Source organism: Terrapene carolina, unplaced genomic scaffold (genome assembly GCF_002925995.2).
Source record: "Terrapene carolina triunguis isolate 2854851 unplaced genomic scaffold, T_m_triunguis-2.0 Scaffold53, whole genome shotgun sequence".
Taxonomy (NCBI): Eukaryota; Metazoa; Chordata; order Testudines; family Emydidae; genus Terrapene; species Terrapene triunguis.
Window position 1 is genome coordinate 9,420,980 of NW_020664404.1, and position 17,414 is coordinate 9,438,393.

The window sequence follows — 17,414 nt, forward strand, 5'->3', positions numbered from 1 at the left end:
CAGTGTGTCGGTGTCTGTGTGTCTCTGTGTGTCAGTGCGTACAGCCTTGGTGTGTGAGTGTGTGTGTCTCTGTGTGTGACTGCGTACAGCCTCAGTGTGTCAGTGTCTGTGTGTCTCTGGCTGTCAGTGCGGACAGTCTCAGTGTGTCAGTGTCTGTGTGTCTCTGTCAGTGCATACAGCTTCTGTGTGTCAGTGTGTGTATCTCTGTGTTTGCATGTACAGTCTGAATGTATGTCAGTGTGTTAGTATGCAGTCTGTCTGTGGACATAGCAGCACTCAACAACAGCGTCTGTAGCTGCCCTTTTTGGTAAGATCGCAAATACAGGAAGCTGAAGTGTGAAACGTATATGTTTAGGGAAAAAAAAAAAAAAACCCGGCCACACGTCACATGCTCATGAAGTGAGATCGGGAGCAAACCCAGCCCTGAAGGCAGAAGCAGGAAGGTGTCTGGGGAGGGAATGAGTTAAACTGAAGGGTAGGGAGCCGGAGCTAGAAGTGGCGTGGGCCAGGTGACCAAGAGGTGCTAAGCATGGGTCAGAGGTGGGAGGTGTGAAAGATCGAGAGAGATAGAGGGGAGGGCTGGGACAGGAAAGTGCGTGTGACAGAGTGAGAGGATGCTCCTTGCTAGAAGATGGACGAGATGGTTGTAAAACAGGGATTATTGTACCTCCAGCAGCAGCAAACCTTCGGGAAGGTAAGGACCGACTTGGGCATCTCCGCCGGGGCTGGAGGCTAGTTCCGGAAGCCTCTAGCTGCTCTTGACTGGGGACTCCCATGCCCTGCCTGGGGCCTGGGCTTCCTCCATCCTGGACTCAGACAGTGCCTGCCTCTGTGCCCCTAGTTCGCCATCTTGCCTTATTGCAAAGCGGGACAGTTTGCAGGGCTGGCCCCTCATCCCTGGCAGGGCCCTGTCGCTGTGCTCTACCCGGGCTGCGAACGGCAGTAGGGTCACAGAGCCACACGGGTTTCCTAGGGGTTTAAATGCCCCATGTATGGGCCTCTCTGGGGAGACAAGTCCCCGCTTCACACTCTCCGCCCCATTAAGAACCCCCTGGATGTTCTGCCTAAACAGTCCCTTGCCCAGTTTCACCCCATTGATCCTACTGCGACGTGCCCTGTCCAGCACCCCCCCTCCTGCTACCCGTCTTCTGCCTTGGTGACTCAACTGGGCACAAGCTGCAGCTCACCAGATCTTCCTCCCTCTTGTAGGAAGCCCTCATCATGCCCGGTGACTCCCAGGAATGAGTCACATCCCTTCAAACGAGAGCCCTGGCGTAGGCAGAAGCTGAGGTCTCTGGCTTTCGTTGTCCCTCGGCTCAAGACATATAGGGCCTGAGACTCACAGTACAGAGACGGGGACAATCTACGCTGGGGAAGGGGAAGAGGAGAGCAGCAGGGATTTGTCTTCATGGCACTGACACAGGCAACTTGCCAGGGGCCTGACAGTGATTGGCATAAACATGGGCTGGGCTTTAAAAAAACAACACCACTGTTTTGCAACTGCAGCAGGAGCTCCCCCGCTCCCCGCTTGCTCCTGCGTTGCAGGAGACCCCTGTTTCCTCAGCTCAGTTCTGATCTACGGTGTCACAGGACCTCCCCTGTGCTCAGCATCCGTGCTCACACCCGCCTGCTGTGCTGCAGGGGCGCCCCCAGCTCTCCCCCACCCTGGCTCTGTTCCCCTGCTTCTTTGCAGCATTTTAGGAGCTTTCGTACTTCCTGCCCAGTTTCTGGGCAGGTCTCAAGATGATCCGGTTGCAAGGATCCGGGCCGGGCTCAGGTTGCAAAGAGCTCCCCTGAAAGTAGAAGTCTGCACAGCTAGCTTTCACCTGCTTGCAGCGCATACTAGTTCGTGGAAAGGTTCCTCTGGAAATGCTGCAGCCAGACCAAAATGGGAGTTCAAACCCCAGAGCACTGCCTGCCATATCCTGTGGGAGCTGAGCGGTCAGGGGAAACTCACAATGAGACCCCCAAAGATATCTCCACACTGCCGTAAAACCCCGCACTGCACTGAGTCTCAGAGCTGGGGTCAGCTGACTTGGACTTGTGGGGCTAAAAGCAGTGTACACGCTTGGGCTGGAGCCCAAGGTCTGAGACCCTACCCCCCATGGGGTCTCACAGGAACCTCTATACTGCAATTTTGTAGCTCTGAAGTCTGAGCCCTGCAGCCTGAGTCTGCTGACCCGGGCCAGCTGCAGCCGTGCCACAGTCTTTTATTGCAGGGTAGATGTACCCTTAGATACCTGGGCATGAGCCCTGGGATGCAGGAGGTGCACTGTTAATAGAGATGGACCCTAACTGGACTCCTGGGTCCAACAGCCCCCTAGACTCTGGGAAGTTCAGAACCGGGTGCAGGCGTTGGCTCCTGGACCCAGGTCTAGCTTTCAAAGAAAGACATAGGGCCAGACAGGGTCGGCTCCAGCGTTTTTGCCGCCCCAAGCAGCAAAAAAAAAAAAAAAAAGCTGTGATTGGCAGCACTTCGGCAGCAGCTGTACCACCGCTGCTTCATTCTTCGGCGGCAAGTCGGCGGCAGGTCCGATCTTCCGAGAGGGACTGAGGGACCCACCGCCGAATTGCCGCCGAAGAGCCGGACGTGCCGCCCCCCTCCGTTGGCCGCCCCAGGCACCTGTTTGCTGCGCTGCTGCCTGGAACCGGCCCTGGGCTCAGATCATCAATGGGTGTCAGTTGGCCTAAGCTCCCTGGGCTTCACTGACTAACACCAGCTGAGTGTCTAGCCCACAATGAACAGTGAGAGGTGATTGTTTCCCCCAGACCTTTTCTTTGGAAAAGCTCCTTTGCAGCACAGTTAGAAACCTCAGATTCCCCTTTCTCTTGCACTGGTGTAACTACGGAGTGACTCCTGATTTACCCCAGCATGAAGGAGAAGGGAGTTAGGCCCCTGCACCACATTTAGAGACGGGAGGACACAGAAACAGGCTCTTTCTCCTGTTGGTCAGCTGATCAACGTAGCCAGTGCTGGTGGTAACCAAAAGGCATTTCTGTGTGCGGCCTGTGGGCACCAGAGAGGGAGGATATCAGTCCAGATCCCTGCCCTCAAGAGTCTGCATTGCACAAACCAAGCATGGTACTGACTAGCCCTCTGGGGGTGGACAGCCTAAAGGGGGGCTGGAGTTCCTCTGCTATTTCCAAGTGGCTCCCTAGGGTTGCCAGCCCTCCAGGACTGTCTCCAGAAATTAAAGATGAATCTTTAATTAAAGATTATGTCATGTGATGAAACCTCCAGGAATACGTCCAGCCAAAATTGGCAACAGCTCTAGGCCAGGGTGGGGAAGGTTGCCTGGCTGTGGCTTCAGTTTCGTGGCTAAGCAGCAGATTCCAATCACCAGCACTAGTCGTACACGTGAAATTGAATAGTAACCCCCACCCCCCGTCTGCAAATGTCAGTGCCGCGTGTGTGATCTGTGTGCGAGAGCCTGGCTAACAGGCCACGAGCATAGATGGAGCATATCTTCTTAGCAGATAACCAAATGAATGTTTGCAACCCTTGCTATTTCTGTCACTGTCAATAGCTCTCCGCCCACCCAGTGAAACACCCCCCACCGCCAAGGCTGGGCTAGACAGAGCATCCTGGACTCCCCTCCCCTCCCCTGCCCTCCCCTCCCAAGGAAGATGGGTGCGGTGTTGTAACACATTAGAGCAGAGCAGGCAGGATACCAGATAACCATCATCCTTGACCTGTGGCAGCTGTTCCCTCATGAAAGTTTAACCCAAGCAAACAGCCTGTGGCGACACTGTGGAGATCAACGCAGGCAGATGGGGAAGCTGTTTGGTGCACCGCATATGCACGTTGCAGATTGTCCTTCGCACCACTCTAGACTGAGCCATGCACACAGAAAGGTCAGGTTCTCCTCAGTTAAAGTGAGGGCTTTGATTCAGCTGGTGCACAGTGGGGAGGTAAACTGGACCCTATTTCCTTCGGCCTACTTATTCTCCAGAATCTAAACGTTCATTTTGTAACACAAAGGAAGTCTCCAGCTGTTCTGGTTGTTGAGCTAGCTTCAAAAACGTGACGCAAATGTCCCTGATGCAGTGACATCTTCCTGTTTTTACAGAATCGGAAACAATCTAGGGCCTGATCCAAAGCCCATGGTAGTCAATGGCAAGAGTCCATTTCACTTCAGGATCCTTTAGATCATGCACTTAGGCATCAACTGGGCCCTAAGTGAGAAAACTGCCACAAAGACGTCATTTGCAGGGCGAAATTGCTGTCTTGGCAGCAGTTCAGCTGGTCAACTTGGCAACAGTATTTCTGACAGAGCCATTTCAGGGCATGTACACATAGATAGCCATTCTGAGTCCAGGTTAAGAGTATCTATCTATCTATCTATCTATCTATCTATCTATCTATGTATGTATCTATCTATCCCCATACATCCCCCCCTCTATCTATCTAATCTCCACACACCCCATCTATCTATCTATCTATCTATCTATCTATCTATCTATCTATCTAAGGATTTTATCCTGCTGCCCATCACTGCAGTATCTGAGCTCCTTCCACATAAAATCAAGAGCACTAGTGAAGTCTCTAGCAGACTTTGTGGAGTCTCTGGCCCTTCAAGCTAACGTAACCTGTACCAACATAATGAAAGATCTGAATGAAAACCAATGTTGGTGTTTCTTGTCCAGCGTGTATGTGCTTAGACCAGCCCTTTGAGGTTACCTCTACACAGCCAGCAGCCACCCACAGAAGCAAGCCCCCAAGCCTGGGTCAACAGACTCAGGCGCGCAGGGCTTGTGCTTCAGTGCTAAAATTAGCTGTGAAGACAGGAGACAGCGGTTTGAAGTTGCAGCTGGGGCTGGAGCTTGGGCTCTGCTGCCAACCCTCCTCTCTAGGTTTCAGACCTCTGCAGCCTCGACCTAGGTATTTTTAATGTGATAGTGTGAGCCGCGCAAGCCCAAATCTGTCAACCGGGGCTGAGAGGCTCGCTGCCACGAGCAGTGTAGATGCACCCAGAGTCTCAGTGTCTTTGTGGGTTGTCGGGGATGTTTACAGGAGCCAATTAAAAGTGAACACTTAAGGGAAAATTTTCAGATGCCTCTAAGGCACAGAATGGGAGTTAAGTATCTAAATGCCTTTGAGGATCTGCATCTAAGTGACTTAGGAGCCCAAATCCTGTTGACTTGCAATGGAACTTGGACTCCTAAGGCACAGGTGCTTTTGAAATTGTTACCCTCATGGCCCTTTTTAAAACAGCACTCCAGGGTGGAGACAAGGACCGTGTCATCCCTGCAATAAGAGGTGTGTTTGCTTTGATAAACCCTAGTGGAGAGAAGGCACTGCAGTTTTTACTGCGATGGAGCTAGGTGAGCTTAAACCCAGGTATGTTGATATATGGTTAAACTCCACCAGTTACACCAAGGTAAAAACTGCGGGTGGCTTGTTTCCCCTAGGGTTTGCATCGAGCTAGCTAGCAATGCAAACACACCTCTTATTGCAGTGAAAATAGTCCATGGCTCTAGGTCTGTCTTGATGTAAAAACACAACTGTTTTTTGCCATGAAGACGTGGGAATAGCTTTAGTTTTCCATGTAAAACAAACCAGCTGTCCCCGGGAGGCCATTTACAGCCCAGACATTGCAGCCTTGGGCTAGTGCATGAGAGTCAGAAGCAAAACTTCCTAGGAACCCAAAGGCAGAGCTGACTAATACCCGCATGTTTCTGTTCCTTTTGCTTCCTTCCCCCGGGTCAGAAATGGAGGAAGTTCTGGGCAGTGCTGTACCGGGAGAGTGCCTGCTCCTGCGCCCACCTGGAGCTCTTCGAGGGCTCCGGGCCTCCCACTTCCGAGAAGCCCAAGAAGGCTGAAAGTGGCAAGAAGCTCATCAAGTTGAGTAACTGTGTGCATGTGGCTCAGGCTAATGGGGACACCAGCAGCCCCAAGGAGACTGTCCCCTTCATCCTGGAGACCACGGACAAGCGCTACTTGCTGGCAGCTGAAAGCACCGAGGTGGCCAACTGGGTCCTCACCCTCTGCGATCTGGCCTTCGCGGTAAGAGTGGCGGCGTGCTCCCTGTGGTGGTGGGGAGTGATGCGGGCGTATGGAGGGGTCCTTAGGAGTGGGGGGGATGCCAAGGATCTGGAGGGGGGTGTTCAGGGGGTGGGGGACTCCAAGAGCTGGGGTTTCCATGGAGGTGGGTGTTGGAGGGTGCCAGGGAGAATGGATGGCCCAGCTTTGCTCATTAGTACTGAGCTTTGGCCTACACTGAAGTGTTGCTCAGAGTCCTCAGGGTGCTCTCTCAGGCCAGCTCTGGTGTCGCCTGTGTCCTTCACAGGGTCTCCAAGCCCCTGTTGGTCTGGGGAGCGGGAGGAGCCTTGGCAGTTCAACAAAGAGCCCCAGGCACTGGGAGATGAGGTTGCAGGAAGGGGGACGCCCTCTCTATCAGCTCTGGCATCTGGATCTCAGTGCTGGGGAGGAGACACCACATGGGCCCAAATCAGCGTGGCTGGACTTGGGCTGCCCCACACTCACCCATTTCTCTTCCCTGCGGGTTCCAGAGGAGCAGGGATGAACGGAAGGCAGCAGTGGGCAAGGACAGCCACCCGGTCTCGCTATCCATGGAGGAGAACTCCCTGTACAGCTCCAGGGCCAAAGGTAGGGTGGGAATGAGAGAGCCTGGCTCTGCATGTGCGTGCGTGCATGTGCGTTTGAAGTGCATCTAGTTCTGGTGGAAGGTGTTGGGTCAGCAGGCACTGGAGACTGGACTTGTGTGTTCACCTCCATAGAACTCACAGGCTAGGAGATGAGATATCTAGAGCCATGGATGGAGCCACTGTGAACATGCAGGTAAATAGATGCAGTTTTGGGCATGTGTGTGTGTGTGTGTGAGAGAGAAAGAAATCGAATAGACTGATAGTTGGATGTGCATGGTGTGGGGTGGGTATTAGGATGAATATGTATGTCCGTAGAGAGACAGGCGATGTGTGGCGAAAGCCAGCCAGCCAGCCGGATGAGCGGAGTGGACACAGCAGGGGCAGAGGCAGGGCACAGCAGAGAAGAAGCCCCCAGCAGAGCGATTCAAGTGGTTTTGCTTTCTTCTTTCTGAGAGGAAGCGAGGAGGGGGGGGGGGCAGCGGGAGGGTGATGGAGTAATAACACCTTGCCCTGGCGGAACCAGAAACCACAGTCAAGTATGACTCAGCCGCGATCCCTGAGCCCTGCTGGGCGCTTACAGAGGAGCAGACCTCTCCCTAGCTCTTGCGGGGGCTGCTGGGAAATGTAGGCTCTTGCTCTCTGCAAACAGAGATATGCCCTCTCCTTTGCCTGCCAGCCCTGTACTTACTTTGGGGGACACTCACACGCACAGGCGGGAGCTTAATATCCCAGAGCCCTGGGGACTTGAGCCAAAGCCCATTGAAGTCAATAGAAAGAGTCTCATTGATTTCTGTGAGCTTTGGATCAGCCCCTTATCTCTTGCCACCAGCCCCAGCTTGGCTGCCGCATGCCCCTTTGTTCCTTGCTCTCCCCCGCATACTGCCAGACTCAATTGCATTGCTCCACATTAACCCCTCAGTTCCCAGGCTATCGGCATCCAGACCTGCCCCCCAGTGCACACGTTGGAGCATTTTGCCTTTCAAACCCACCAGGTCCCATTTCTAAGTAGACTCCACTACTGACCAGCAATCAGGGAGTAACAACTTCCTGCTACTTGGGTAGCTGACCTAATGGGGGCTAGAACCAGCAGCCTAGAGATCCAGGGACCATCAGCAATCACCTCATTCACGTTACCACCAACATGCCACTGACTCGTAACAAAGCGGCAAATCGACATAATGATGAGGCTGAATATAACAATGCTTCCCAAGTCTCACTCCCTGTGACATGTTTGGTCTCTTGGGGGACCCTTGTTCTCTGGGGTCTCCTAACCTGTTTCTGCCTCCTACTTCACCCCCTTCCCTTGGGCATCAAGCTTTTGCTTGTGACACTCTTCACGTGGGGGAACGTGACTTCATTAGAAACCAGAAGCCTGCAGCCAGCCTCTGGGTCCAAGTGCCCTTCAGCAAACTGGGAACGCACCTGAAACTGTTGCAGACCTAGTTGCAGCGCATCAGGGTTGTGTCCACATTCGAAGCCACATTACAACCATGTTCAGAGAATCTGTAGCATGGTTCTCAGAGCACAGTCCCGGGATTTACCCAGGCCAGGGAGACTGCGTCTGAATTGTTTTAGCAGCAATGGTGCTGGAGACCCATTAGCACACGTCGTTTTTCCTGATCACTGTTTCTGAACACAGTTCTTGCTAGCGCGTCTCAGGCCATGGCGACAGAACCTCATCTAGTTTAAGTCAGCACAGTCCCATTGACTTCATCTTCTCTGCCAGCTGGAGGTCTGGTCGTACCCAGTCAGAGTAGCAGATGCTCACACCCACTTTGCCCTCGTGTACCAGATTGCATGCAGGGTGGTGGGTCCCAGCCACTCTGAGCCACGAGCCGCCAGGAGTCGGAGAGCAAAAGGAGTTTTCCCAGGCCACAAAATTGCACTGGTTTAACTAAAGGGATGATGCTGAACTTGTGTGCAAAGCCGAGCCCTGACAGATAGAGGAAAGGCAGCTACAGACATCGGGAAGGAGGAATCCCACCATCTGGCCCACCATCCCAGTCTCACTGGCGCGCTGCACTGTACCCAAGTAGGAAGGAAGGGAATATAATGGTGTGCTCAGAGGAGGCCCTTGTCGGTATAACTTGGCTATTATTATTTGCGTTGCCTTAGTGCCTAGGAGCCCTAGTCACAGACCAGGAGCCCATTGTGTTAAAGATTAAACCTGGAGCCTTAGCCCATACGCCACTTAAGCGACGCTGCTAATTTTGAATCGGAACATGGCTGCAACAACAGCTCAGCCCTGCTCTTTGCAAGAAGTGTAATGGAAAATCAGCTTCATAAATAGCCCTCCTGCACTTCCTGCTTTGTGGTTTGGTAGAACTGTGCCTCGCGCTGATAACCGGCCGCTCGCAACTGTCCAGAGTGCTTAGAACCCTTGTCGGTCTTGCACCATTTCCCATGAGAGCCCCTCAACCCTGCACTCCTGGGTTGAGGAGTGACTGAAGGCACAGAGCCCATGCGCCCACTCCCACGATGCCACGGGAACAGGCTATCAACCCTGCATGCCAAGTAGCGCAGCTGGGCTGGGTGATTTGAGTGAAGGGAGAGGAGCGTGGGATGGGGGAGTGAGGCAGCCGGCACCGGCAGCCACGTGGAAAGGGAAATTGAGGCTCTGGCTATGCCGCTGACTTGCAGGGTGACCTTGGATCAGTCACTTCTCTGTGCCTCACTTTCCCCATTTGTGCAATGAGGGTAACGTGACTGAGTCAGCACTGCACACAGCTCGCGGATCCTCAGAGGAAAGGGCCTGTCTGAGGGCCAAGTGTTCTGAATGTTTATATAGGGAAAGGGTTGAAATGCAGGGGCCAGAAGGGGCACTTTCTCCCTCTGCCTCCATCTCTGTGTCTTGCCGCCTCCTGAGTGCTGCTAGGAAGGCATGTGGGGAGCCGACACAGCTGGTGTCCACAAACACAGTAAGAGTGTCACACACACTTGGCTCGGGCTCAGTTTACCAACCGACCCGCAGACGTTGGCCTGTTGCAAACATCCTGCTCGATCATCAACGTAGCAACCTCTTCAGGTCAAAGGCAGCCTGAGCAATGGACCTGGGACCCTTTCAGGGAAGTGGAAGGGCCCACGGGCTGCTGGGAAAGAAGCAGAGATTAATCCTCCCAGAGCATGGTCCCTGCCTTACAGGAACCCGTAGGATGGGCTGGCAAAGGAAAATCACCCCCACTCCAGGGCATTGCTCCTGTCTTGAGAACAGGCATGCCAAGCACACTTGCTAACTCACATGCTCGTGTGTATGCACACATTTGCACATTTGCACACCTTCCCACCTGGAAATATATACCTGGGGGCTCTCACATGCAAACGCACACACAAACTCACTTGCATGGGCACACTCACATGCATGCACACACGTGTGAGCAGGCGCAGTCACTCTCTCTCTCTTTTTCTCACTCACACACACACACACACACGCCTTTTGTCTGCAGGATTAAACAGCAGCATTGGCAGAGAATTGAGAGCAAAGGGCCAAATCCATGATAGATGTAAATCCAGGGGTGAGTCTGGCCCAATGTCTTGATCCAGCCTGCACCTCTCCCTTGGTCTCATCTCCAGCCTGTGTTTGTCTCAGGCTTCTTCAGATGGTGAGTCACTTTTTTTTATCCACCCTCTAAAGGAGAATGGGGTAGCCTGTCCCTGCAGTTGGAGGGTGCTGATCTGCTATGCTATCAGCTGGTGAGAAGGCAGCACACTCACCTCCCTTTCTCAGAGAGGGCCAAGGGGCACGTTGCAGGGAGCAGATAAGCCACAGGGAGATTGTGCTGGGCTACATAGCACTTGGCAGACTACTGCAGGAGACAGGCCTGCCTTGAGCTGAAATCCAGTGAGGTGCTAGGGAAGTGGGAATGGTCTTGCTGGTTTGGCAGGGCGGCGGGGGAGATCTGCTGCCTGCCGGGCTGCTTTTGCATGCAGCTGTCAGGACCGTGCCCTGGCTACAGAGGGCTGTTTAACATGGAGTGGGGGTGCAAGTCGTGTCCCAAGGCTGCCGGCATCCGGCATGGCTCTGGGGAGAGGCTGACCTGCATTCTCAGCGGGGAGCTGGCCTCGTAATAAGAATAAATACCATGCCTATGGTTTTCCCTCACAAGCTCTTTGCAAACCGACCACCTAAGAACCGCTTGACTCTCCTCTGTAATGCTGCTGCCTCCAGGGTGCAACCTGGCAGCTGGTAAATAGAGGCCCAGGAACCCTACCAGGCAGCTTAGGACAGGAAGGGGAGAAGAAGCAGGATCCAGTTGAAACTGCAGGGAGCACGCAGGTGAAGATTGCCACGGGCACGCAGGGGCGAAAGAAAATGCAGGCCTGTTATTTACCAGGCTGCACGTGGCAATAGACTATATTGGTAAGGGATGCAAGGAGAGTATGGGTCACGCTGCAAACTGCAGACACACACACACACACACACAACTAAAATTAATCAATTTAAAGTTTTATTGGGGATAATTACAAGGGGTAAGGGAGCAGCGTTTGATTAGCTAATAGAGTTAATGAAACTTAAAACACACAATGACTAAAATATCTACTAACAATATTTATAAACAAAGATGCAGCAATTAGTAATAACTGATACTTACAAATACAAACCAACGCATAACGACCGGCAAACGTAGAAACTCTGTTTGAAACACGTGAGCTGAGAGAGAGGCTTCGAGGTGATCAGGCTCGGTTACGGGTGTACACAGGATACACAGGATTCGTTTTTCTTTCTCCTCTCCCTGCCTGCACATGGCAGGCAGCCCATAAAGTACCAACTATGACATCATAGAAGTGTCATAGGGGACGGGGCCCAAAACCTGTTTGAGTTCGTTTCTGATTGGCACAAGCAAAGTTTACACCAAGTAGGGGAGCAGGTGCCTCAAAGTCTGGCTTCGCCCCCAAAAGGTGAGGAAATGCATATTGCTTTAGAATGCGTGCAACACTGAATGACAAAAGAAGAGGCCAGGGCAATACCGGTATGGGCAAGTTTTACAGGATGCAGACAGGAACTCATCTCAACAGCAGGGAGACCGAGGATGTAATTGGCCAAGCTGGAATTTGGACAGGACACTGGGTTAGAACATCCCTGTTCTTGGGGGAAGTGCCCTGGGCTCAGGACCTGGGGTTTGTGTACCTCTGGAAGATGGGGGATGGGTTTGCCTCTCCTCTGCCTTTCACCTGGTGGAGTCATTTACACTTGGGCAAAGTGAGTGCCAAACGTGAGCTCTGGCGTGAGTGGAGTATTCCAGATTGGCAACACTGTGCCCAGCTGTGAACAAAGGCACAAAGCGCCAGGGGGAGGCGAGAATCAGCCCCCTCCTCTCTAACAGATCCCATGCTCAGGTGATGAGTGCAGTCCAGACAGCTCGGACAGCTCCTCCTCTCCCCCCCCCCACATCCTCCTGGGGTAATGGTGTCAGCACTGACTCCAAGGGAAGAGCCCCCATCATCACACGAGGGCATAGGGCACTGACTCAGAGAGAGCGTCCTTTCCTGAGTCACCCGCACCCCTTATCACAGCACCGCGGGCTTTTTGGAAGTCTGCCATCCATGTGCCTGCGTCGCGTGGCTGAAAGCACAGTGTGAATCTGAGGTGCGTTTGGATCAGAGTTTGGCTCCCACGGTGGCTGCCGGAAGCTCTCGGTGAGCGCAGGGCTGGGCACAGCCCTTGCAGATCCCAGCTCCATGGCCCTTTCAGGCGGCTGACGTGACATGCTCCATGTTCCGCTTCCGGCAGAGCTGGGGGACACGAGGGCCCCGGTGAGGCCTCGTGGTCGTTACAGCACCTGCGCTGAGCAGGAGGGGGATGTGGCGTGGCAGCGGGAGCATTTGCATCTCTTGGCCCCACTCACTGAGCTGAGGGAGTCCTGGCAGGAACAGGAAGGATGTGGTGGGCTCATCTCGAGGAAAGTTCACCTTGCATTGTGCCAGCTGTGTCACACTGCGGGGGCCGGGGGAGGAGGGTGCAGCAGGGGGCAGAGAGGGGAATTTACGTCCGTGGGCGTGCTGCATGGAGGAGTTCAGAGATAGCAGGCCTGCTTCTCCGACTGGGGGCACATCCCCTCACTGATGCACTGTGAATCTCTTAACAAAGGGCTCTTGGAAAGCCCTTTACCAACATCCCAGGGTCCTGGGTGCTACAGGAGATCAGGAATCGAGTCAGGTGATCTCCCACTGAAATGCCAGTGCTGTCTCCAATCCACAGCCACGGGGCAGAACTGTGCTGCTAGGAAAGCAAACTGCGGGGAGATGATAGGCGAGCATACTGTAGCGTTCAGCTTGGGCGGCTTGAAATGGAGGAAGTGGGTTTGTGTGCGAGAGAGGCTGTCTGCATATGTGTGTCTGTCTGTGTGCGACCATGAGTCTGTGTCTGGGACGGGGAGCGCACATGTGACTCTGTGTGTGAAGCTCTTGCAGGGGAATCCAGGGGCTTTGGGGGTTCTCTGCTCCCTCTCCTGGGGAGGGGGGATGTTTCTGGGACATTTCTGCTGTGCATCCCAAGGGAAAAGCATTTGCCTTTTAGGAGTGTTTTGAGGAGTGCCAGGGATGAGTCAGAGGAAGAGGAATTGGCCCCAAAGCCTCCCTGAGTCTGAGGGCAACTCCTGGCAGCACCTCGCTAATACCCATCAGCTCTCAAGAAGGCTGGAGATTCCCTGATCTTTAGCCTTTTGCCTGCCCCCCACCCCGTGTGGGGTAAGCCACCTACTGTGCCACATGCCATCATCCCCAGTCTAACCATGGTATGATGGTGCCACTGGCCCATATGGACTTGGGCCGTACTAGTTCCCTCTCAGGCTGAGCGCCCAGCTGCACTGTCTGTGGCATGTCCTACTCCACACTGGTTATGTAGGACACAGCCAGGCCTGGTGGTAACTGCACTCCCCCCATCTCTGCGTTGCTACATTAGCAGACGACAGGCCGGGGTACGTGCTGTTGAGCCGCAGGCTCCCAGCAGCAGGGCTGACAGCGTGAGGGAGACCTGGGGAGCTCATGTATTCATGCAAAATTCACGAGGTGCCGCGCGGAAGGGCTGTGAGCTGCAGCGTGGCCGGCAGGATCACCTCTAGCACGTGTTCCTTTGCAGCTGCGGCCACTAAGGAGTTCCAAGTGACCGCGAGGGCCACGGAAGCCACTGAGCGCTGCCGCCTCTGGGGCAGCTTCATCCTCCGAGCTGAGAATGAGGCCCTGGAGCTTCAGGACCTGCAGACGGGGGACGTGCTTTATACCTGGCCTTATAAGTTCCTGCGGAGATTTGGACGGGATAAGGTAACCGCAGACCCAGAGGGAGGGAACAGCTCCTCTGAGGTGCAGGGTGGGGATGGGGGCTATCAGATCAGGAAGCTAAGCAGGAAGTCTGTTAAAAGTCAAGCCTCCTCCTGTCAGAAAGGCTGGGCCTGGAGTCAGGGCCAGCTTTAGGAAGTGCGGGGCCCGATTCGAACAGTTTCGACGGGGCCCCGACAGGGATGACTAAAAAAAAAAAAACGTAAAAAAACACGTGGGGCTTGTACTCACCGGGCCGTGCTCCTAGTCTTTGGCGGCGGGTCCTTCACTCACTCTGGGTCTTTGGCGGCACTGAAGGACCCGCCGCCAAAGTGCCGCCAAAGACCCGGAGCGCCGCCGGGTGAGTAAAAATTAAAAAGGCGCCTCTAGCCAGGGAAGGGATTCTCTGCCACTTGCCCCCCACTCTGGGCGGCCCTGCCACTGGGCGCGGGGCCCTCTTAGGCGCGGGGCCCGATTCGGGGGAATTGGTGGAATTGGCCTAAAGCCGGCCCTGCCTGGAGTAGCTGTCAGCTGGCACTCGCATGCCATTTGCTGCAGCCCCATCTGCCAGTAGCTGGGAGGTGAGCACTTCCCACAGCCAGTGCTACTGCCCTGCTCACTAGAGCCTCACCTCCTGGGAGCTGGAAGCTCCCCCCACAGCCAGCACCCTGCAAAAACTAGGGTAGTTTGTGAGCTTCTCCAAGATATGCACATGTGCACTATCCTGCTGGGGGAGGCAGGGACTGGAGTAGCTGTGACATCCCCCTTGCACAAGCCAGAGCTCCTGCAGGGAGACTGAGCCCCCTTTTGGGTCAGGACATCCTTGTCCCTCTTGCATAGGTCACATCAAGGCAGGCAAGGAGAGTTTTCTTGGGAACAAACACATCAGATAGCTAGGTGAGAAAATTATCCATGGGGGGAGTAGGTATAACAGCTCTCAGTCTGAGTCATCAGCTGGGTTTGATCCTAGAGCCTTCGATCCCTAGCACAGGCCTTTCGCACTTGAGAGCAAGGAGAGTTAGTTAGCAGCTGTAGTATGTTGTTATCCTCAATGTGGCAGGGGCTGCTGTACCCACACAGTGCTGGGGATATGACCCTGCTTGGCTTTGCACCCCTGCCAGGTGACCTTCTCCTTCGAAGCTGGTCGAAGATGCGCCTCTGGAGAAGGCAACTTTGAGTTTGAGACCACACAGGGCAATGAGATCTTCCAGGTCATTGAGTCAGCCATCAACGTGCAGAGGGGCCTTGGGGCAGATGAGCCGCGGTGGGTTGGCCCTGCTGACGATGCCCTCAGGGTTCCTGTTCCTGTGAGGACCGTGAGCCGAGCCAGGGATGGTGAGGAGAGGGTCTCAACTGGGGGGTCCCTGCTGCACCACATGGCCAGCACCAAATGCCTCTCCCTGGAGTCTAGCTTGGAGGGGAAGCCAGCCAAAGGCAAATCAGTGAAGCCCACCAACAGCTTCCCCCTGTCCGGGGAGCCCACAAGCAGCTTCATCTCCCCTGCTGACTCTGAGTTGCCCTACGCGGAGCCACGTGACTCCCTACGGCTGCCCCCGCAGGGCAGAGCCAAGACCCTGCAGCAGGCGAGGAAGGTGGTGGCTCAGGCAAAAGAGGTACCTGAGTCCGAATATGCCGTGCCCTTCGACACCATCGCCAAGTCCCTGATGGCCACAGAGTTTGGCAGCTTTCTCTGCGGCTTTGAGGAGCCAGATGTCCCGTACCCGCTGTATGACAGCATAGATGAAGCGGGCGTGAGGAAGCGGAGCCAGCCACCCACTCAGACCAAGCCAGAGCACATTTATGATGAGCCTGAGGGCCTGTCTGCCCACACTGTGTACGATGAGCCCGAGGAGGTCAAAGGGGAGGCCTGGAAGCTGCAGGCCACTGCAGAGGACCCAGTGGGTCACGAGTACCCCTACAACCCCCAGCGGGATGACTACTCTGTGCCCAAGATGGCCGTGCCCACCCTGCACCCGCTCGCCGGGAAAGGGGGAGACTGGATTGGGGAAACCGAATACGACAATGTGGCCCTAAGGTTCATGAACAAAAAGAAGAATGTGCAGTAAAAAGGGAGGAGAGGGAAGAGGAGAGAGAATAAGAGAAAGGACTTTCTGTGCGGCCATTCCACTTGACCCCGGGTTGTGCCATCTCTCTAGCCCTGGAGATGGCCGGAGTGGACATTTCCAAGAGCCTTTGCTCTTCAGCCGTCCCTTACAGTGAAAGCTGAGTCTGTCAAACTCATCTCACTAGTGACTGAAAGCCTGTTCGGGCCTGGCTGTCCAGCAGGGGGGAACGATAGAATCCAAGTGCCCTCTCCCTTAGCCTAGACTGTATAGATTTAGGGCAGGGTCATGCATTGCTGTATAGTGTGTACGGCACTCAGCATGGTGATGGCAGTTAATATACAGAGTACTAATAATGCTGTCCCAAAGGGTCTGGGTTACTCTCCCCTCCCTAGAAGATATTCCTGGGCATCTCTATTAAAAACGGCATTTAAACCGGCTGCTGGAGTGGCCTGCGGCTTCTTTCCCCATTACATCTGTTTCTCTGGTCCAGCATTACCGGTGGTGGATCCTTTGTTTCTTCATGTCGTCAAATCCAGACTGGATGCCGTTCTGGAAGTTATGCTCTAGTCCAACACGAGTTACGGGGATCAATGCAGGGATAACTGGGGGAAATGTAACCGCCTGTGGTATTACAGAGTTCAAGGATGATCTAAGGGGCCCTTGCGAATCTATGAACCTTCCTTCCCCAGCACACCTCATCCCATCTTCCTGTGACCTGTGCTGCGTCCTAGTGAGCTCACGGGAGGAGATGAAAGCTTAGGGCCGAGCAGGAGATTCAGGTGGCCGAAGAAGTGGGACATCAAGCTGAGACACTGGTTCGGGCAGGATAGCCCACAGGTGACACTGGCCATGCTGGAGAGGGGCAGGTGTGATATTGGTCTCTGTGGAGCAATTTCAATAGCACATCTCACGTGTGCCATGGACACAGGCAGGCAGCTTGGTTGGGACCCTGACTCAGGTGAAGCGGGCCAGCCAGGCCAACTCTACCTGTTCACTGACAGCTGGGGAGGGGGCAGATGCGTTGGCAGCAATAGGGCCACTCTGGCGAGTCATTGGCCCAGGTGGTGCCAGGCATAATTCATCTGTGACATTACAACTGTGCACCGGATAGCCAGCTGCCCCAGGGGGTGCATTCCCACTGCCCCTCTCCCTGGAGGGTGCATCCCCAAATCAGACTGTATCACTGCCTCTGAAAGGGGAGAGCCAGGCAAAGCAAACCTGCCCGGGCTTTGGCGCTAATCCCGCCGTCTTCAACCCACCTCGGCCCAGGAGCATCTAAACTGTAGGTTTATTTCTGAGCTGGCAGCATATGGGCAGCCAGCCTGCCTCTCTCCCACTGGAGGGCAGTGTTGGCCCATGGTACGATGCTCAGCCCAGGTCTCTAGCGCCATTGGGAAGGGGAACCGGGCTGAAACTGCCTCTGCAGCAGGGTTTCAGATAACATGATTAAACATGAGGTTCTGAAAAAGCACATACAGGAGAAAAGAA

General features: G+C 54.4%; 1 protein-coding gene across 1 annotated transcript; it reads left to right on the top strand.

Moving 5' to 3' along the window:
• Positions 1-631: 631 nt before the first annotated feature.
• DOK2 (docking protein 2) lies at positions 632-16,278 on the top strand. Its single transcript, XM_024217710.3, has 5 exons — positions 632-694; positions 5,711-6,007; positions 6,514-6,610; positions 13,685-13,866; positions 14,982-16,278. The coding sequence occupies exons 1-5, from the start codon at positions 632-634 to the stop codon at positions 15,924-15,926; spliced, it is 1,584 nt and encodes a 527-aa protein (XP_024073478.1). The 3' UTR covers positions 15,927-16,278.
• Positions 16,279-17,414: the final 1,136 nt, after the last annotated feature.